General features: G+C 36.3%; 1 protein-coding gene across 1 annotated transcript in view; it reads right to left on the bottom strand.

Moving 5' to 3' along the window:
• Positions 1-22,212, bottom strand: part of Uimc1 (ubiquitin interaction motif containing 1) — a 119,746-nt gene extending 97,534 nt beyond the window's left edge. The window contains exons 1-2 of the mRNA XM_076855839.2: positions 21,988-22,212; positions 1,561-1,715 (exon numbers count right to left, since the gene is read on the bottom strand). Of these exons, the coding sequence (XP_076711954.2) occupies positions 1,561-1,707 (147 nt within the window). The 5' untranslated portion in view covers positions 1,708-1,715; positions 21,988-22,212. The remainder of the gene's footprint in view (positions 1-1,560; positions 1,716-21,987) is intronic.
• Positions 22,213-22,943: the final 731 nt, after the last annotated feature.

The raw sequence follows: 22,943 nt of genomic DNA on the forward strand, positions 1-22,943 counted from the left end.
ATTTAAAATGGTATGACAAATAATACCACAGAAGTAGTACAGGTTCTATGGAAGCACAATAGATGGCCAATTGACCTAGTCTTAGAAGACATACAATGAGTCAGGCAGCAAACATCATGTTAAAATTCGAAATGATTTTGTAGGGATTGCGAAGCCAAAGATTTTTAAGCAAATAAGTGCAAAGATCTACTATCTGAATTCTTAAAAGAAAGTTGAAGCTGGGCCTATAATCCTAACAACTTGGGATGCTAAGGCAAGAGGACTGCAAGGTCCAGCCTCAACAACTTAGCTAGACCCTGAGCAACTCAGCAAAACCAAAAAAGGAAGGAAGAAAGAAAGTTACAATAAATTTAGTGAAATGTGTGGAGGAAAATCTGAAGGCAGAAAAGTCAGTTTTAGACTCTTTTACAAGAACCCAAATAACATATGGTCAGGAAAAGAGATGGAAATGGAAAAGAACAGACTTTAGTATCATTTAAGAGGTAAAAACTAAATCATGTAGTGACCAGGAATAAAAGATGAAAAGAGTCAAAAAGATGATTCTGAGCTTTATTAGCTTGAGACAAATGAATGGTTCTACTATAAGACAGAAGATAACAGGAGGGGAAAAAAAGAAATCTGGAAGAAACCACAATGATTCAGTTCATTACTTACTGGATGTGATCTATAGGCAGGTGGAAAATTCCAATAAACAAATGGAAATAGGGACTAAAGGAAAGAAGTTAATATATACAGAGAAGGTCAGTCTTCATGCTTTCCACAATAATAGAAATTTCTATGGTTGTGCTAATACAATAGATACTTGCCTCATGTAGTAGCTTTGTCCACTTGATTGTGACTAGTGCAATATAGGAACTGATTTTTAATTAATTTTAATTAAAATAGCTGTAGGCAGTTAATGGCTATTATACTAGATTACATCTAAAGACTTAATTCACATTTTTTTTTTTTTTTTTTTTTTGCAATTCTCGAGATCAAATCTAAGACTTTGCACCTACTAGTATTCTACTATTAAGCTGTATCTCAGGTGCATTCACATTTTCTTTCTTTCAATTTCCCGACACACAAAAGATTAAGATTTCAAATTGATTTAACTTATTCCAACAGTTGTAAAATATACCATTAGATTAAAATATATTATGAAATTATAATCCATCCTCTGCCAAACAACATAATTACTTTCTTTTAAGTAATTCATAATTCCATTTACAAATCATATGAAACTGAATAACAATTGCCTGGTCTTGGCAAGTTAGCATGAAAGTACAACTACAAAACAAACCATACATGTGTAAAGAGGCTTAATTTCAGCTGACCGTAGTGGTGCACACCTGTAATCCTAAACTGAGGCAGTAGAATCCCAAGTTTGAGGTTAGCCTTAGCAACTTAACCAGGCCCTAAGCAACTGAGCAAGATCCTATCTCAACATAAAAAATAAATAGGGCTGGGATGTGGTTCAGTGGTTAAGGTTAAGAACCCCTAGATTCAATCCCCAGTACCAAAAAAAGGGAGGGGCGGGGGGAAGGCTTAATTTGAAACCTACAACTTCAAACTACTGACCTCTCCATCACTATCAGATATCACAATGAATGCATCCTCAAGTCTACGCTTCCTCTTCACACTGACAGAACTGGTAGCTTCGGCATCCTTCTTCTCCAGGTTTTGAGATTCAGAGGCTTCTTTAACTTTTTTCTTTCTGCGTGGCATCGTTTTATCTGAAATACAAGGTCAAATAATTTACTTGAAGTATAAATTTCCTAGAAGTGATTCAATTTGGTCATGTAAAATAAAAAGACATTCATCCTACAAGTAAAAACTGGATTTCAGAACTTTTCTACTACTCATTAAAAATTACATTCTTTTCAGGGCTGGGGTTGTAGCTCAGTGGTAGACTGCTTGCTTCGCACATTTGAGGACCTGGGTTTGATGCTCTGCACAACATTAAAAAAATAAAGTGAAATAAAAATTGTATTCTTTTCTATAGAGAAAAAATACACAAATCTTGTTTCTGTAAATTTCAATAGCAATAATATAACAATACTATATTATTATACATTAGCTTAGATAACTAATTTTCTAAACTACACATTAATAATTTGCCTAAAAAAATATTTTTTAAAATACCAATGTCTCAACCAAGCATGGTGGCTCACACCTGTAATCCCAGCTATTCAGGAAATTGAAGCAGGAGGATTACAAATTTGAGGGTAGCCAGGCATGGTGGCAAATGCCTGTAATCCCAGCCAATAGAGAGGCTGACTCAGGAGGACCACAAGTTCAAAATCAGCCTCAACAACTTAGCTAGACCCTAAGCAATTTTTAGCAAGACCCTATCTCAAAATGAAAAATAAAAAGAGCCGGAGATGTAGCTCAATGGTAAAGTGCCCCCTGGGTTCAATCCTCAGTATCTAAAAAAAAAAAAAAAAAGCTGGCAACGTAATATTGTCACATGTGAAGCCCTAAGGTCTAATCTCTAGTACATCCCCCAAAATTAAACTTATTAAACTTAATTTAAAAGATATAATAAAAAGCAAACAAAATTTTAAAAATAAAAAATTAAAAGTTTTTAAAATGTTTTTTTTTTAAATTTTTAATTAAAAAATAAAATAAGAAGGGCTGGGATTGTGGTTCAGCAGTAGAGTGTTCACTCAGCATATTCGAGGCCCTGGGTTAGATCCTCAGCACCACATAAAAATAAATAAATAAAGGTATTATGTCCAACTACAACTAAAAATTAATTAATTAATTAATTAATTAATAAAATAAGAGTTGGGCATGCAGCTCAGTGATAGGACACTTAACTAGCATGCTTGAGGCCCTGGGTTCAATAACCAATAGCAAAAAAAAAAAAAAAAAGATTCAACTTAATAAGGGGATTCTACCAAAAATCCACAGTCAATATTCTAATATATTTAAAAGCAAAAGCTTAATTCTTCCTCTTTAAGACAAAGAACAGGGGGGAGGGAAGAATAGAAATTCACTGGATTAGACAAAGGTGAACAAAGGGAAGAAAGAAGATGGGAATAGGAAAGACAGTAGAATGAATCAGACGAAATTTTCCTTTATGACCAATAAAACTCCACATCATGTACAACCACAAGAATGGGATCCTAATTAGAATAAGTTATGCTCCATGTATGCATAATATGTCAAAATATACTCTATTATCATGAATATATAAAAAGAAATTTTTAAAAAAGAGCAAAACAAGAATGTTAGGTTTCACTAGATACCATAGTATAGTCCTGTAATCCCAGCTACTTTAGAGGTTAAGGCAAGAAGATTGTGAATTGGAGGTCTTCTTGGACAATATAAGGATATTCCATCTCAAAAAAAAAAAAAAAAAAAAGTGCAGTGGTACACATCTGTAATCCCAGTTACTAGGAAGGTTGGGACAGGAGAATGGCAAGTTCAAAGTCATCCTAGACAACGTAGTAAGACTATGTCTCAAAATAAAAAATTTTAAAAGGCTGGGGATGTAGATCAATGCTAGAGAGCCCCTGAATTCAATCTCCAGTACCACCCCCTGCAAATGAAAACCAGAAAAACAATCTTTAGGGCTGGGGGTTATGGCTCAGAGGCAGAGCGCTCACCTAACATGTGTGAGGCCCTGGGTTCGATCCTCAGCACCACATAAAAAATAAAGGTATTGTATTCAATTACAAGTAAAAAATAAATATTAAAAAAAATCTCTACTTTCATCACTGAAAATTATAGTGAAGGTTCTAAGCAGGTTAATTAGAGAAGAAGAAATAAAAGACATTCAAATTAGGAAGAGGTAAAACTATTAACCACTTGCAGATGACATGATCATGTTTAAAAAACAAACAAAGAAACAAACAAAAACCACTAGTGAATTCCCTAAAAAAACAACTAAAGAACAAGTTCAACAAGGTTGCAGGATACAAGGTCAATCAATATAAAAAACCCAATTACACTGCTATACACTAGTAATAATCCAAATTTAAATTTTAAAAATTCCATTTCTAATAGCACCTAAACCAATAAAGTCCTTAAGAATACATTTAAAAACGAAAAAAAAAAAAAAAAAGAAAGAAAGTAAGTTCAAGACTTAGAACTAAAAACTTAAAACAATACTGAAAGAGGCTGGGAACATAGCTCAGTTGTAGAATGCTTGCCTAGCAAGTATCACCAGGTCCACCAAATACAAACAAACAAAACACACACACACACATTTGAAAAAAAATAAAGGAGATCTAAACAAATGCAAAGCCCTCACATGTTCATGAAGTGGAAAGACCTGTCACTATAAATATGGAAATACTTTCCAAATTGTTCTACAGATACAACATAATCCCTAATAAAATTCCAGTTTGGGGCTGGGGTTGTGGCTCAGCGGTAAAGCACTTGCCTAGCATGTGTGAGGCACTGGGTTCCATTCTCAGTACCGCATATAAATAAATAAAATAAAAGTCCACTGACAACAAAACAATATTTATTTTAAAATCCCAGTTTGCTTTTTTGTGGAAATAAGATAAGCTGATCTTAAAATTCATTTAGAAATGAAAGGGTCCCAGAATAGCTAAAGCAATCCTAGGGATGGGGAGCAAACTTTGAGTTGGAGTACTCAAACATCCCAATGCCAAAACTTACTGCAAAGCCACAGTTACCAAGACTGTGCTCACACACTTGCATTGACACAAAGATAGATAAATGGATAAATAGATCAATGGGATAGAACTAAGATTATAAAAACCCAAACATTTACTGTTAACTAATTTTATATTGCAGTAACATGATAATTCAATGGAGAAATAGTCTTTTCAATAAATGATACACATAAAAGGAAAATGAAGTTGGACCCATCTTATACACATATAAAAATTGTGTAAACTGAATCAAAGACCTAAATGTAGGAACAAAATCTATAAAACTCTTTTTTAAGAGAAAATTCAGGGCTGGGATTATAGCTCAGTGGTAGAGCACTTGCCTAGCATATGGAGGAACTGGGTTTGATTCTCAGCACCACATATAAATAAATAAAATAAAGGTCCGGGCTGGGGTTGTGGCTCAGTGGTAGAGCGAGGTCCTGGGTTCGATCCTCAGCACCACATAAAATAAATAAATAAAATAAAGGTATTGTGTCCAACTACAAAAAAACAAAATTCTAATAAATAAATAAATAAAGGTTCATCAACAACTAAAAATTTTTTTTAAAAAAAGAGAAAATTCATCATAAAACTTTTGTCACCTTTGATAGCCAATACTATATTAAATATGACACCAAAATCACAATAAAAGAAATAGAAAAATAAGACCTGATCTAAATTAAAAACCATTATGCTTCAAACCATAAAACATCAAGAAAGTAAAAAAAAATTAAAGAACAGGAGGAAAAATTTGCAAATTATCTAAGGAACAAAGTATTTATATAAAGGACACTTGCAACGCCATAGTAAAAAAGCAAATAACCCAACTAAAAAATGGGATAAGCACATGAATAAACATTTCTCCAAAGAAGATATACAAATGACCATAAAGCACATAAAAGATGTTCAACATTATTAGACACTGTGAAATACGAATCAAATTAAAATGAGATACCACTTCACACTATGATGACTATGAAAAGAAAAATAACAAGTACTGGTAAGAATGTAGATAAATTAGAATCTAGTACACTGATGGGAATGTAAGATGCAGCTGCTATAAAGTAATGAAGTGTTTATTGATTCATGAACCTTGAAAACACCACACTAAGTGAAAGAAAACAGACACAAAAAACACATTGTTAAGATTCCATTTACAGGGGCTGGGGATGTGGCTCAAGTGGTGGTGCGCTCGCCTGGCATGCATGCGGCCCAGGTTCGATTCTTAGCACCACGTACCAACAAAGATGTTGTGTCTGCCGATAACTAAAAAATAAATATTAAAAAAAAATTCTCTCTCTCTCTCTCTCTCTCTCTCTCTCTCTCCCTCTCCTCTCTCACTCTCTCTTTAAAAAAAAAAAAAAAGATTCCATTTACATAAAATATCCAGAATAGGAAATCCACTGAAACAAAAAGTAGACTAGTGATAGGGTTAGGGAAAGGAAAATGTAAAACTATTTTTAACAGCTATGGGTTTTCTTTTGGGGTTAATGATAAAGTTCTGTAAAAAATAAAATGGTAAAGATTGTACAACACTGTATATATAGTGGCAGAGTACTTGCCTCACGTGTGTGAGGCATAGGATTCAATCCTCAGCACCACATAAATAAATAAAATAAAGTCATGTGTCCATCTACAACTTAAAAAAAAAAAGTCACTAAATTATACACTTCAAATGGCTAAAATTGTAGATTTTATGTTGTGAATTTTACTTCAGTTTTTTTTTTAAAGAGAGAGAGAGAGAGAGAGAGAGAGAGAGAGAGAGAATTTTAATATTTATTTTTTAGTTTTCGGCGGACACAACATCTTTGTTTGTATGTGGTGCTGAGGATCGAACCCGGGCTGCACACATGCCAGGCGAGCGCGCTACCGCTTGAGCCACATCCCCAGCCCTTACTTCAGTTTTTAAAAGTGGATCCCCAATTTATTTTTACAACCACAACAAAGAATCAGACTCAAATATTTAAACAGAACAATCTTAACTTTGTTACTAACTTTCAAATCTATTAACTATTCCATTATTCCTAAGGGAGCTATTATATGTTATCACAAATCTGTTTAATCTTAGCATTAAGATCTTTCTACTAAAACTACTTCAGGGATAAAAGACTGTAAATTGAGAGATGCCAGTAAAACAGTATACACCCAGATGCTGTCAAGTGATAAAATTATTCCACATATGAATACAAGCACAAATATGAATAAAATTTTTAAAATGATACATGAAAATCATATTAATGGAGTACCACGTAATGTTTCAATACACATATACATTGTGTAATGTTTAAATCAGGTTGATATATCTATTTCCTCAAATATTTATCACTTCTTTATGGTAAAAACTTTCAAAACCCTGTCTTCTAACATTTTGTAAGTTTTTATTATCTATAGTCACCCTACTATGCAACAGTATACTAAAGCTTCTTGTTCCTGTCTCTTAATAACCCAGATATCAACCTTTCCTCATTCCTCCCACCCTTCACTCTCCCAGCCTCTGGAAACCACCATTCCACTCTCAACTTTCACTGAAATCAACATTCTTTTTTTAATTCCACATGAGTGAAATCATATGGTACTTGTCTTTCTGTGCCAGGTTTATTTCACTTAACATAAAGGTCTCAGTACTACTGTGTTGTCACAAACCACAGAGTTTCATTCATTTTTATGACTGAATAGTATTCTATTGTATGCTCTACAGGTTGCTTCCATTTCTTGGCTATTACTGCAATGAACATGAGAGTACAGAACTCTCTTCAACATAATGATTTCATTTCCTTTGGATATATATCCAGGAATGGGATTGCTAAATCATATAAAGGTTCTGTTTTTAATTTTTTGAGGAATTTTCATACTCTTTTGCTTTGCTTATGGTGCTGAGTATTGAACCCAGGACTTCAAACTTGCTAGGCAAGGATTCTACCATTGAGTTACATGCCCAGTCCCCCAACTATACTGATTTCCATAATAGCTATAATAATTTACATTCCCACAACACAAGTTCCTTTTCTCCACATTTTTTGATGTCTCTTTCTTCAAGTGCTGGGGATGGAACTCAGGGCCTCATTCATGCTAGGCAAACACTCTACCACTGAGGTACACCTCCAGTCCCTGTTTTTTATCTTTTCATTCTTACAGGGGGTAAAAATGATATCTCATTGTGGTTTTGGCTTTCCTTTCCCTGATGATTAATGATGTTGAACATTTTTTTTCCATATACCAATTGGCATTGGTATGTCTTCTTTTGAGAAACATCTATTTAAGTCTATTACCCCTTTTTAAATCAGGTTAATATGGTTTTTTGCTTGTTCCTTATATACTATGAGTATTGACTCCTTGTCAGATATATTTGCAAATATTTTCTCCCATTCTGCAAGTTATCTCTTCACTCTGTTGTTTCTTTTGCTGTGCCAAAACTTCTTAATTTGATGTAATCCCATTGTCTATGTTTGCTTTCCACTTCTTGTGTTTTGGGGATCTTGTCCCGAAAAAATTCTTGCTTATTTCAAGGTCCTAAATTGTTTCCTTTAGGTTTTCTTCTAATAATCATAGTTTCAGGTCTCATATTAAAGAATTTAATTCATTTTTAGTTGATTTTTGCAACTGGCAAGAGATAGGAATCTAGTTTCATTCTTTGACAAGTAGATATCCAATTTTCCCAGCATCATTTATCGAAGACTGTTTTTGCCAAAATTCATGTTCTTAACACTTTTGTCAAAATATGATTGGCTGTAGATATGTGGATTTACTTCTAGGTTCTCTATTCATTAGTTGACATGTTTCTTTTGTTTTTTCCCAAAAATATCTTGCCCCCCAACCATATTATTATTATTTGGCGGGGGGGGGGGGGTTAGTGGAAAATAAACCCAGGAATGTTTAACCAGAGCCATATCCCCAACCTTCCCCCCCGCCAGACAGGGTCTCACTAAGTTGCTTAGGGCCTTGCTAAATTGATGAGGCTGGCTTAAGACTTGTGATCCTCCTGCCTCAGCCTTCAGAGTCACTGGGATTATGCGCCGCCACACCTGGCTTCACCTTTGTGTTTTTACTACTACAGCTTTGTTGCATATTTTGAAGTCAGATAGTAAAATGCTTCCTGTTTTGTTCTTTTTGCTCAAGATGGCTCTGGCTATTTTGAGTATTTTATGATTTCATAAAAATTTTAGGATTATTTTTTCTAGTACTGTGAAGAATGTCATTAGTATTTTCATAAATTGTACTGAATCTGTAGATTGCTTTGGGTAGTATGGATATTTTAATATTGATCTGTCTAATCCAGGAACACTGAATTTTATTCCACATTTCTATGTCCTCTTCAATTTCTTTCATCAATATTTTATAGGTATCATTGTAGAAGTCTTTCACCTCGCCAGGCATGGTGGCACATGCCTGTAATCCCAGCAGCTTGGGAGGCTAAAGCAGGAGGATCAGCAACCTAGCAAGGCCCTAACCAACTCAGTGAGACCCTATCTATAAATAAAATGTAAAAAAGAGCTGCAGTTGGGACTCAACAGTTAAGTGCCCCTAGGTTTAATCCCCAGTAACCAAAAAAAAAAGGTTTTCACCTCTTTGAATTTATTTCTCAACAATTGTTGGTGTATAAAAAAAGCTACTGATTTTTATACACTGATTTGTATCCTGCAACTTTGTTGAGTACATTTATTAGTTCTAATAGTTTTTTAGTGGAGTTTTAGGGGTTTTCTAAATATAAGATCATATCATCTGCAAATAGTGACAATTTGTAGCTGGTGCAGTGGCATGTGTGTATAACCCCGGTCACTTGGGAGACTGAGGCAGGATGATCACAAGTTTAAGGCCAGCCTCAGCAATTTAGAGCTCTCCTGGGTTCAATGCCCCAATAGCAAAAAAAAAAGTGACAATTAGACTTCTTTTCCAATTTGGATGCCCTTTCTTTTTCTTGACTGCTTGTTCTGGCAAGCATTATGTTGAATAAAAGTGATGAAAGTGAGCATTTTTGTCTTGTTTCAGATCTAACCTTTCAGAAAACAAAACTGTTGGCTTATTATAAATAACCTTTATTATATTTAGGTGCATTCCTGTCAAGAGCCATCCATGGACTGTGTGTGGACCAAACCAGCATAGCAGCCAGTGAATAGGAAAATCTGGTATGTGGGAACTTCCAGTGGTAATCCTTATGGTTAAGACCACCCAGATACATGTGAATTTCTATTCAGCTTCTGCCAGGTCCCACAAAGCACGGGAGATGAGCTGACCTGCTATAGCCACAGAGATGGGTGCAGCTTCCCAAGATGCTAATCATGGCTGCAAGACACCATGAAGCAAGACTCCACCCTGAAGCCTTTGATGTATTCTCTTAAATAAACCACTGGAGCCATTTTTTAATTGTTCAGCTCCAGCTCCTGTGAGGGCTGGACCTATCAGGCACTCCATGCCTTTCAAAACTAATGCTTTGTCTTATTTCTTCACTAAATATTTCAGACTATTTTCTCAGGTGACTTATCCCCTACTAAACAGGAAAAACTACGCTGGTGAGGTGGTGGCCACCTTGCGACATCCCTTCTACACCCAATTTGTTTAACGTTATATAGCATGTTTTTCGTACTTCATTATGTTGATATGGTGTCTCGTATTCATCAACTTGCATACATTAACCATCCTTGCATCTCTAGGATGAATCCTACTTGTTACGTACAATAATCTTTTTTTTTTTTTTTTTTTTTCAGCGCTGGGATTGAACCCAGGTGCATTCTACCACTGAGCTACATCCCCAGCCCTTTTAACTTGTTTTGAGACAAAGTCTCACTAAGCACTAAGTTTCAGATGCTAACCTCAAACTGTCAGTTCTTCTACCTCAGTCTTCGGAGTGCTAGGATAACAGGCATGCATCACTGCTCCCAGAAAACAATCTTCTTAATGTGCTGTCAGATTCAGTTTGCTAGTCCTTTGTTGAAGATTTTGAGTCCTTTATTCATCAAGGATATTGGCAAGCAATTTCATTTTTTGTTGTGTTCTTATCTGGTTTTGGTATTAGGATAATGCTGACCTTGTAGAATGTGCTTGGAAGCATTCCTTACTCTTCTATTTTTGGAATAACTTGAGGAAAACTGATATTAATTCTTCCTTATGTTTGGTAGAATTCAGCAGTGAATCCCTCTGATCCTGTGCTTTTCTTTGATGACAGACTTTTATTACTGGTTCAATCTCATTCCTTGTTAATGATGCTTTCAGGTTTTCTATTTCTTCATGATTCAGTCTTGATAAGGTGTTAAGTATTTAGGAATCTATCCATTTCTACTAGGCTATCCAAACTATTATCAAACTGTTGGCATACAATTTTCATAATAATATCTAAAATTTTTTTGTATTTCTGTTTTGTCAGTTGTAACATCTCCCTTTTCATGTAATTTTGAGTCTTCTGTTTCTTAGTCAGTTAAGGGTTTATTTTGTTTATCCTTTCAAAAAATCAGTTCATTCATTCTTTCCTTCTACTAATTTTAGGTTTAGATTGTTCTTGGTTCTCTAGTTCCTTGAGATACAGTGATAGGTTGTTTATTTGTGATCTTTCAGTTTTTTGATATAACATTTAATGCCTATAAACTTCCCTCTTAATACTGCCTTTACTTTATCTTATAGGTTTCAGTATATTGTATCTCCAATTCCATTTATTCTAAGTATTTCACAAATTTCCTTCTTGATTTTTTTCCTTGATTCATTGGTTGTTCAAAAGTAAGCTGTTTGGGCTGGGGATGTGGCTCAAGCAGCAGCGCGCTTGCCTGGCATGCGTGCGGCCTGGGTTCGATCCTCAGCACCACATACAAAGATGTTGTGTCCGCCGAGAACTAAAAAATAAATATTAAAAGAAAGTTTGAATCTTTGTTAAAAAAAAAAAAAAGCAAGCTGTTTAATTTCCATGTATTTGTCTAGTTTTCAAATTTTTTCTTGTTATTAATGTCTAACCAAAAAAGATTCTCAACAGTATTTCAAATTTACCAAATTTGTTGAAATTTGTTTTGTGGTCTATAATAAGATCTATCCTAGAGAATGTTCTACATATTATTGAGAAAAAATTACATTTAGCAGCTATTGGATAGAACATTAAGATCCATTTGGTCTAAGGTGCAACTTAACTCTCCTGATTCTCTGTTGCTTTTCCGTCTAGATGATCTATTCATTGCTGAAATTAAGGGTCAAAGTTCCCAACTATTATTGTAACACAGTCTCTCTCTCCATTTAGGTCTACACATATTTGCTTTATATATCTGGATGCTTCAATACTGGATACATATATATTTAAAATTATTTCCCCTTTTATCATTATATAAGGACCTTCCTTGCCTCTTTTTGTTGTTTTTGATTTAAAGTCTATTTTATTTGACATAAATATGGCTATTCCTGTTTCCTTTGGGGGTAGGGTGTAGGGATTTAATCCAGGAGCACCTAACCACTGAGCCACATCCCCAACCCATTTAATTTTTTATTTTTTGGAGACAGGTCTCATTAAGTTTCTTGCTAAATTGCCGAGACTGGTCTCAAACTTGCTATCCTTGTGTCTCAGCCTCCCAAATCACTGGGATTACAGGCAAGCACCACCGCACTTGGCTCTTGCTTCCTTTGGTGTTCATTTGCATGGAATATCTTATTCCATCCCTTCACTTTAAGTCTATGTGTGTCCTTAGAGGTGAAACAAGTTTCTTGTAAGCAATATAGTCACTCTTTGTCTTTTAATCAGAGAATTTAATCCATTTATATTCAAGATAATTATTGATAGTAAGATCTTTCTATAGACATTTGTAACTTATTTTCTAGTTTCATTGTAGTTCCTGTCTTTCTTTCACACATACCCCTTATAGTCTATCCTTTGTGTTTAAGTGACTTACTGTAATAGTGTGTTTTGACTCCTTGCTTATTATTTTTCAGTTCTCTATTACAGATTTTTGCTTTATGGTTATCAGTAAAGCTAACAAAAAAATCTTTGATTAGGGCAAGTTATTCTGAAATGACAGCAATTTAACATGATCCTAAAGATATAAAAAGGAACAAAAGAAAATACACTAATAAGAAAACTCTACATTTGCTACGTTTGCACTCCTCCATTCCTCTCAGCATTTTTTAAAATTATCTTTTATATATTTTTTTAATATATTTTTTTTTAATTTTTTTGGCAGACACAACATCTTTGTTTGTATGTGGTGCTGAGGATCGAACCTGGGCCGCACGCAAGCCAGGCGAACGTGCTACCGCTTGAGCCACATCCCCAGCCCTCTTTTATATTTTTTACTGTGCTGGGACTTGAACTGTGGGCCTCATTCATGCTAGGCAATTGTCCACCACTTAGCTATCCACCAGCCCTCACATTTTCAATTTTTGATATCCCATTTTATATCTTTCTATAATTGCCTATTTTCTAACACATTAATGTAGCTACTAATATATTTGTTTTGCTTTTAAGACTTCACATTAAAGATATAAATTGTATAGTATACTTATGATATTAAAGCATTCTGGATTTGTTTGTACAAATACTCTTATTAGTAAATTTAATACCCTTCCATGTTTTTTTCTTACTCATTAACATCCTTTCATTTAGTTTGAAGAACTTTAATATTTCTTGTAGGACAGATCTGGTGGAGATATAGTCTCTCAGCTTTTATTTGTCTGGGAATGTCTTTATCTCTCCTTTACTTCTAAAGGATAACTTTGCTAAGTACAGTATTCTCAGGTGACAATATTTTTTTTCCCTTCAGTACTGTGAAAACCTTATGCCACTTTCTCCTCTTCTGTAAGAGTTCTGCTGAGAAGTCTGCTGTCAGGTGAATTGGGACATTCTTATGAATTATTTGTATCTTTTCTCTTACAACCTGAGAATCTTCTCTATCTTTGAGAGCTTGATTTTCAGACGTCTTGGGGAAAAATACATCTATTTTTCTGTTCTTAATATATATTTTTAAATGACAAGCCTTGAAGAAATAAAAGAAATCACACAGAAAAGATCAAAAAATTAAACTACATATTGTTTTTTGCAGTGTGTGGTGCTACGGATCAAACTGAGGGCCTTGCATATACTAGGCAAGCACTGTACCACTGAGCTACACCCCAACTTTTCTGTATTTAAATAACAGAATTGAGAAATAACTATAGCATATGTAACACAAGATTAGCTACATATAAATTGATAATAAAACATTTGCTTGATAATTAAACACAAACTGTCTGCTATGGTTTGAATGTATCCTGCCAAAATTCATGCGTTGAAATCTAGTCACTAATAGGTTGATATTAAGAGAACCTTAGAGAAATAGGTCATGAAGGTAGAATGAGAATGTAATACATTTTTATTGTTCATAAACGACCTAGTCTAAGATATTTTATTACTGAAGCAAAAAGAAACTAAGATACTATCAATTCACAAGAGAAAAGAAAGCAAACATGAAATGCAAATATATGTAATCTATCAAGTTATCATTACATAAAATAAATAGGATATATTTTTACTTTCTAGATTAAAAATTTTAATTTTATATTAATTCACAAATAGTATAGTTTTCTAAACAGTAGACTATAAGAAAAAATGGAAAATACATACACAACTTTGTTCAAATGGTACCATATTCTTCAGTTTTAACCACTCACCTTTCCTCACCTTGGTAGGATTCAGATGCTTTACACCTTTATTCAAACATTCTATAAAACCCATGATCATTTTATAATTTAAAAATATTAAAAATATATTGCAGGGGCTGGGGATGTGGCTCAAGCGGTAGCGCGCTCTCCTGGCATGCGTGCGGCCCAGGTTCGATCCTCAGCACCACATACCAACAAAGATGTTGTGTCTGCCAAGAACTAAAAAAAAAATAAATATTAAAAAATTCTCTCCCTCTCTTTAAAAAAAAAAAAAAAAAAAAAATATATATATATATATATATATATATATATTGCAGTATTTTGTAGTTTTTAGCCTATTAAGTCCTACACGACGTGTTTTGTTGAATTTATAACCCAAGTGTTTTGGTTTTGGTTTGGTTTTCAGGGTTCTTTTGGGTTTTCTGATGTATGCGTACTTGTCTTTATCTAGTGGACTTTAGTAGGGAAATTAAGGTGAATTTTCAAGGCTATTTGGACTGATCTCAAATTGTCACACTTCAAAACATAACATATTATATCAAACACTCTCTTCTAGTAATTAACGGTGGTGGACACCTGTAATCCCAATGACTCAGGAGGCTGAGGCAGGAGGATCACCAAGTTTGAGGTCAGCCTCAGCAACTTGGTGAAGCACTAAGCAACTCAGCAAGAACTTGTCTCAAAATAAAAAGGATTGGGGATATGGCTCAGGGGTAAAGTACCCCTGGGCTAAGTGCTCAGTACCAAAAATAAATAAATATGAAAAATAAAATAAAAAATAAACTAAGGCCTAAATTTCTGGGTGAAATGAGAACACTGTAGAATATGAGATAGGATCTCACTAAATTGCTTAGGGCCTCACTAAATTGCTAAGGCTGGCTTTGAATTTGCAATCCTCCTGCCTCAGTCTCTGGAGCCACTAGCATTACAGGAATACACCACCATGCCTGACCTGAAAATCCAGATTTGAAAGAAAGAAGTAAAATTATATTTTCATAAGCAATGATCTTTTATATAGAAAAACCTAAGGAATCCACTAAAAATGATTAAAACTAAGAAATGAGTTCAGCAATATTATAGCATACAAGATCAATATAAAAAAAATAAACTATTTCGGGGCTGGGGATGTGGCTCAAGCAGTAACACGTTCGCCTGGCATGTGCAGGGCACTGGGTTTGATCCTCAGCACCACATAAAAATAAAAAAATAAAGATGTTGTGTCCACCGAAAACTGAAAAATAACTATTAAAAAAAAATCTCTTCTCTTTAAAAAAAATAAAAATAAATAAAATAAAATAAACTATTTCTACACATGTGCAATAAACAATCTGAAAATGAAACAAGAAAGCAATCCCAATACTTAAACATTTCATTTTAATAAGAAAAGATGTATTGGGAGCTGCCCTGGATGAACACACCTTTAAGTCCTGATGCAGGGGGCTCTGACCAATTACTACATTTAGTACAGACTCTGGGCGTTGTCCCAGCTCAGACAGCAAGGTGTGGCTCCAGGTGCAGGCGTCACCCTCAGGTTGAGTTACACTCACCTGATCCTTCCTAATCCTACCCCTGTGCCCTTTTTGGGATGGAATGTTCAATGGAACCTCCCCCTTGTGTGTCTCCTATATAAGAATAAAGAATTCCAGTGGTTCCCTCTCTTTCCACAGACCCTTAAGGTCTCAGAGCTGTCCCCAGATTATTGAAAAAGTACTTTTGTGTGGTTATGTGCTTTTTTTGTCATTTTTTTAAGTTATTGGAATAATCAGATTTTGTGAACCCAGCATTAGGTTGCCAATGGTGATAGATGTGCAAAACTTGACTTAGTATCAGATGGCAATGTTCTCCAAATAGATAAACAGGTTCAACACAATCCCCAATAAAATCCCAGGTGGTTGTTCTGTGGAAATTGACAAAATAGGGGTTGGGGTTGTGACTCAGCGATAGAGTGCTCGCCTCACATGAGCGATGCCCTGGGTTCAATCCTCAGCACCATATAAAAATAAATAAGTGAAATAAAGGTATTGTGTCCAACCACAACTAAAAAATAAATAAATAAATAATAAAAAAGAAATTAACAAAATACTTCCAAAATTCACATGGAAATGCAAGGGTCCCAGAATAGTTCAAAACAATCTTGAAAATGAAAAACCAAGAAGATTCATACTTTCCAATTTCATAATCTACTACAAAGCTACCATGATCAAGAATTTGTGGCACTGGCAGAAGAACAGATATATGGGGCTGGGGTTGTAACTCAGTGATGGAGTGCATGCCTAGCATGAGTGAGGCACTGGGTTTGATTCTTAGCACCACATACAAATAAATAAAGTTCTATCAACAACTTAAAAAATGAAAAAAAAAAAAAAGAACAGATAAATGGATCAAAGGAATAGATTTAAAAGTCCAGAAACCCATGCTCTCATTTACAGTCAACTGATTTTCAACAAGGCCACCACAACACTCAATGGACAAAGAATAGTCATTTTAATCAACGGTGTTGGGACACTGCTTAACCAGATGCAAAAGAATGAAACTGGACTCCTACCATACAAAAATTAATTCAATTAAAAATTTAAGTTTAAAAGCTAAACCTAAAAAAATCTTAGAAGAAAAGGCAGGTATAAATCTCCAACAAACTGAAATTAAGTAACTGTATTTTAGAAATGACACCAAAAGCACAAACAATAAAATAGGTAAATTGGACATCAAAAATAAAAAACTTGGGCTGGGGTTGTACAGCACTTGTCTGTCATTGGTGGGGCACTGGGTTCGATCCTTGGCACCACATAAAAATAAATAAATGAAAGGCATTCTGTCCATCTACAACTACAAAAAAATTTTTTTTTAATTAATAACTTCAGGGCTGGGTCTGTGGCTCAGTGGCAAAACACTTACATGCTAGGTAAGTATGTAAGTGTAATCCTTAGCTCTGCATACAAAAATAAAATAAGGACATGCTGTCTTTAATGGTCAATTTGAATCATCAACTTGATTGGATTAAGGTATGCCAAGGATTATAGGGATTATGGGTGTGTTGATGAAGGTGTGTCTAGAAATGGTTGGCATGTGGGGTAGCCAGCTGAAATGGAGACCTTTCCTAAACATGAGTGGCACCATCCAATAGGATGATGCCTTGAATGGGATAAAATTTGGAAGAACAAGGAAGCAGCAGCAGATGGAAGCTCTAGTCTTCTTGAACTGGTTCTTGATTATTGCTGCAATCCTCTGAGGATATCCAACTCTTGCTTCTTCACTCTTCCAAAGTGGATTTTCCAGAAGCCTTCAGTCTCAGACTAAGGTAGCAACATTGATCCCTCTTGCTCTGGGGCTTCAGCCTCTTGGACTACACAGCTACTGGATCTTCCAGCTCTCCAGCCTGCAGGCAGCCATTGTGGACTATCCAGCTTCTGGTCAAATAAGCCAACCCAATAAGTCCCCCTTCTATAATTTACTTTGTGTTGATTCTGTTCCTCTAGAGAATCCTAACTAATACACTATACATCTACAACTACAATAAAAATAAAAATAAATAAAAACTTTAGTGCTTACCAGAACAATATTGAGAAAGTGAAAAAGTAAAAGAAAAGCCCACAAAAATGGAGAAATTGTTTTGTAGATCACCTATCTGATAAGGGAATTGTATCTAAAATACATAAAAAAACTCACCTAACTCAATAATAAAAAAACTTGGGGGGAAAAAAAAGACTAACTCAATAAAAATTAGCCAAAGAATCTAAATAGACAGTTCCCCAAAGATTTTTCACAATGAATTTCAGTGGCACTAGCCCTGAGGGAAATGCACAAACACAAAAAGACACCACTTCACACCTACTTTGATGGCTAGACTCAAAAAGACAGTAACAAGTGTTGGTGAGGATGTGGGAAAACTTGAAACCTCCATACACTACTGATCAGTCACTTTGGAAAAAAATCTAACAGTTCCTCAGTAAGTTAAAAATAGAGACACTATACCTTTCAACTATTCTATTCCTATGTATTTCTTTTCCATGCGGCATGAAAACATATGCCGACGTAAAAACTTGCACACAAATGTTGATAGAAGCATTAGTCATAAGAAGAACCACAAAATTAAAGCAATCTAAATCTAAATATCCATCAACTGACAAATAAACAAAATGTGGTATATACACACAATGGAATATGATTCAACAGTAAAAAAGAATGATATAATATAGATGAAGCTTAAAAACATGCTAAGTTAAAAAAAAAAAAAAAAACACCAAAGGAACACATATTATGATTCCATTTGTATGAAATACCCAGATCAGGAAATCAATCAAGTCAAAAAGTAGATTAGTAGCTGGGCACAGTGGCGTACACCTGTAATCCCAGCAGCTCAGTATGCTGAGATAGGAGGATCACTATTTTAAAGACAGCCTCAGAAACTGAGCGAGGTCCTAAGCAACTCAGCAAGACCCTTTCTCTAAATAAAATACAAAATAGGGCTAAAGATATGGCTCAGTAGTTGAGTACCCCTGAGTTCAATTCCTGGTATCCAAAAAAAGTAAATTAGTGATTGTTTAGGCTGGAGTGGAGGGACTAAGAGTTATAGAGTTTCTTTTGAGGAGAAGAAATGTTCCAAAATTCATTGCAGTAATGGCTACACAACTCTGAATATATCAAAAGTGATCAAATTGCACAGGGTAAGTGGATGAATTATATGATATACAAAATATACCTCAATAAAGCTGTCTAGAAGAAATGAACATCTGGTGATCCAACTCAGAACATCAGTAACCAATTGTACTAAGTAGGAAGGGCACAAGCTTTGAGGTGCTGGATATCTTAATTTGGGTGGTAATTACATGGGTGTACACATCAAGTCTTACAGTTAAGACTGAGTCACTTCACTATAAGTCACTGATACCTTAATAAATTTTTTAAAAATAGTAAGATAGGTGTGGTGGCACTTGCATATAATCCCAGCCACTTGGGAGGCTGAGGCAGGAGGATTACAAATTCCAGGCCAACCTCAGAAACTTAGCAAGAACTGTCTTAAAAAAATAAAAAGAGCTTGGATTGTAGCTCAGTGGTAAAGCTCCCTGGACTCAATCCCTAGTACCCCCACAAAATAATATATATGCAACAAGTGAGTACTTCAGTTAGTCCTAAGAAAAGTACATCTAACTATTATAGGGAAACATAGATTCAGAAAGGTAACTTCCCCAGGGGTAGGGATGAAGCTCAATAGTACAGCACCTGCCTAGCATGTGCAAAGCCTTGGGCTCAATTCCCAGTATCAAAGAAAGATCGAACGAACACACACACACACAAACTTGCCCAAAAGAAGGCACTTACACTTTTAGCTCCTGACTCCAATATTCCACTACCTTTAAATCTCCTCTAAGTAGTACTGCTACTTGATGCATGGTACGTTCACATAAATATTTGCTGAATACATGAGTACCATAAAGCACACATTTAAATTATTAAATTCTATTTAAAAGTGGCGGGGTTTAGCTGAGTGGTAGAACAAGTACTTAGTATGTACAAGGCCCTGAGCTCCAGCCCCAGCACTTGAATAAATAAATAAATGCACAGAGGGACAAAATTAAAGGCACAGAAGAATGTAGCTGAAGAAAGTTACATGGAAAATCTAAAACTTACATTCCTGCTTAAATTTAAGATAACAGTATGAACAGAACTTAGAAGTGGGGATTAGTATGGGAGAAGACTGGAGCAATCATAATGCTCTAGGAAAATATCTTGTATAGCGTTTCCAACTTATTAAACATTTCCTGTACCACTGAGTTATTTAAACCAATATGCTCAAATTTTAATAGCAAGGGTAGCTATACCACCAAATACATATAATTTCTTAAAGACATATAAATAAGTACCCTTCTCCCTAGCAAAACTACTGTGGGGTTAATGTGGGTTTTCAAAGAATCACAGCAAATAAGGGGTCAATAAGAAGCATTAGAGAATATAGGCACCCCACAAATTCAAATACCAAAATCACAATGCTTCGTGATATTTAGCCACACTAAGTTCCTATTTTCACAGAAATTCTAAGAGTAAAAAAGGTCACTGACTGGCAAATTTAAACAAGCAAGCCAGCATACAGTTCAACTACTTTTTTTTTCTTTCAAGATGAAGAGCTCAGGGCTGAGTTGTGGCTCAGTGGTAGAGCACTCACCTAGTATGCATGAGGCACTGGGTTCTATCCTCAGCACCATATAAAAATAAAGATACTGTGTCCACCTAAAACTAAAAAATAAACATTTAAGGAAAAAAAAGATGAAGAGATCACAAAATAATGGCTTATCTTCACTTACTTGAACTGAGGCTATAGCATTAATTACCAATAGCTGCTTATGAAAATCAAGTCTGGATGCAAACAGCAACTTCTTAAAACAGTGAGGAATAAAATGTCTCTTAGAAGAATTTACAAACAGGAAAGGTGACCCCATAAATCATCTGTTTCACCGGTAGCGTTTTTGGTGGTGTCCTTTAAAATCCCCAATTTGGAATATTGTTTGTCAGTATTTGTCATTTTCTTTTACAACATCCATCATACTGATCACTGACAAGATAATTTAAAATCCTGTCATTCTAGATACTAACCCTGTCAAAACAGTTTTGAAAGCTTGTGGGGAAGGGGTGGGTAGGAACGTTAAGAACAATTCTTTAGGAATGACTGACTCTCACCCCTAAACCAATCAGTATTCAAGAAATTTAGTATCAAGCTCTTTATCAACTGGTTACAATGAGCTTGACTGTTTCTGTAACTGGGAAGAGAAAAAGGAAAATGAACATCTATACACATACACACACAAACACCTGATACCTTGTTTCCCAGTTTATAGTCAGCCTCAGTTTAGGACAAGTTTGTAACAGAATCCAAACACACTTTGAGCAATAATTACAGCTATCATTTACTGAATCCTTGGACATTGTTCTAGGTACTTCAAACACATATGGTGGTTATTCCTCCCGCTAACTGATACCCATACCGCTATTTAATGGGTGAGGAAACTTACTCAGTTGCTACGCTGGTAAATGACTATACTGGGAATTGAAACTCACTACTTCTGATTCCAAAAGAAGGGCTTTCCTTGATTCAACTACAAAGCAGAGCCTTCCATGACAGAAAAAAAAAAAAAAAAAAATAGAGAAGCATATCCTTTCATTTTTTCCTGTGTTACTGATGTCTCGGTATGATTTAGTGACTAAATGCAATACTGGAGTCAGGCTATCTGAATTCAACTCCAACTCCATCACTGACAAGCTGTAAGTCTTCCTATTTCATAAGGTGTCTATTTCATAAATGCGTGCTTGTAAAAAGCTTAAATAGTGCCTGCCATTGAATGTAGGGGAATCACACCAGCTCTGTTGGAGGGGGTAAGTGGTACGTGATGACAAGGTTTCCAAAGTGGGGGGATTCTGGGCAACGAACTAGAAGAAGCAAGTTATCACACGACAATCAGAAGTAACCTGGCGGGAGAAAGAAGGAGCGAGGAGTCAGCGGCGGCAGGGCCAACTCCCAGGGAGTATGGTGTGAGCAAAAAGACCCCGTAGTCTTTCGGAGATGAACGAGAAGTGGAGATAAGTATGCCCGGGAGGATGAAGGCCGCCGTCCGGGTGTGAGGGGGTCCGGCCAGGCACCCCAGGGCGGAAGCCCACCCGGCCATCCCAAGAGGCCTTGCTCGCGGGCAGTAACAGTCCACCCCAGAGTCCGGTGCGGCCGGCCAGAGCATTCGGAGAGGCCCACCGGCGTCGGGAAAGGCCCGCCGCGGCGTGGGGAGCGGCCTACCTCGGCGTCGGGAAGCGTCTCTGCGGGTGAGAAGTGGGCTGTGGCCCCGCCGAAGCCGAGGAGGAGGCGGGCTGAAGGTCTGCGGAGGCGGCAGGTACTCACCGGCCGGCGCGCGCCGCTCCGCAGAGCCCCTCCTTCGGGACGCTGGGGGTCGCGAGAGGCTGCAGCGCCTCAAGAGTTGGGGAGCATCGGGCGCGCGCGAAACCCAGGCACCCCGGGCTTGAGACGCGATCTCTAGACCCGCGCAGGCGCGAGCGACTGTGGGCGCAACCAACCTGGCCACAGGGGAAAGCCGCGGGATGTACCAACTGCATGAAACGGGCACGCGGCAGTCCTGGCCCCTCTGGTGCGCTCTCTGGCCCCGTGGTTTGAAAGGACTCGGCAGCAGTGGTTTGAGAGGAAATCAAGCGGTAGCCCTTTGGCCCCCAAATCACTTCTATGAACATCAAGCCGCCTCTTGCCCTTTATTTGGGTGTATCCGAATTATTGCGTTCACATAACTACTTACAACCTCCTCTGTGGTTAGGTGTTACCGTCTGATCCTTTCAGTAGAGGTAGGGAATCGGAGAAACGAAACTCAAGACGACCAGGTGGAAGTGTAGAATTAAAACCGCCACTTTTGAGAACATTTGGACTTGATAGAATTGAAAACGCCTGCTTTGCCGGGCGCGGTGGCGCATGTGTGTAATCCCAGCGACTGGAGAGGCTGAGGCGGGAGGACCACGAGTTCAAGAACAGTCTTGGCATTTAGTGAGACCCCCGTCTCAAATTTTTTAAAAGATAAATAAATAATTTGAATGCTTGCCGACCTAGCATATATCAGGAATATACAGAAAGAAATTTATTCAAGTATACACAAGAAGATATGTTTCAAGAAGCCTGCTTCCTTGTTCAAAAAAAAAAAAAAAAACTACGAACAGAGGAAATGCCCAATATTCAGATGAAAATAAATAAAA

Source organism: Callospermophilus lateralis, chromosome 5, assembly GCF_048772815.1.
Source record: "Callospermophilus lateralis isolate mCalLat2 chromosome 5, mCalLat2.hap1, whole genome shotgun sequence".
Classification (NCBI taxonomy): Eukaryota; Metazoa; Chordata; class Mammalia; order Rodentia; family Sciuridae; genus Callospermophilus; species Callospermophilus lateralis.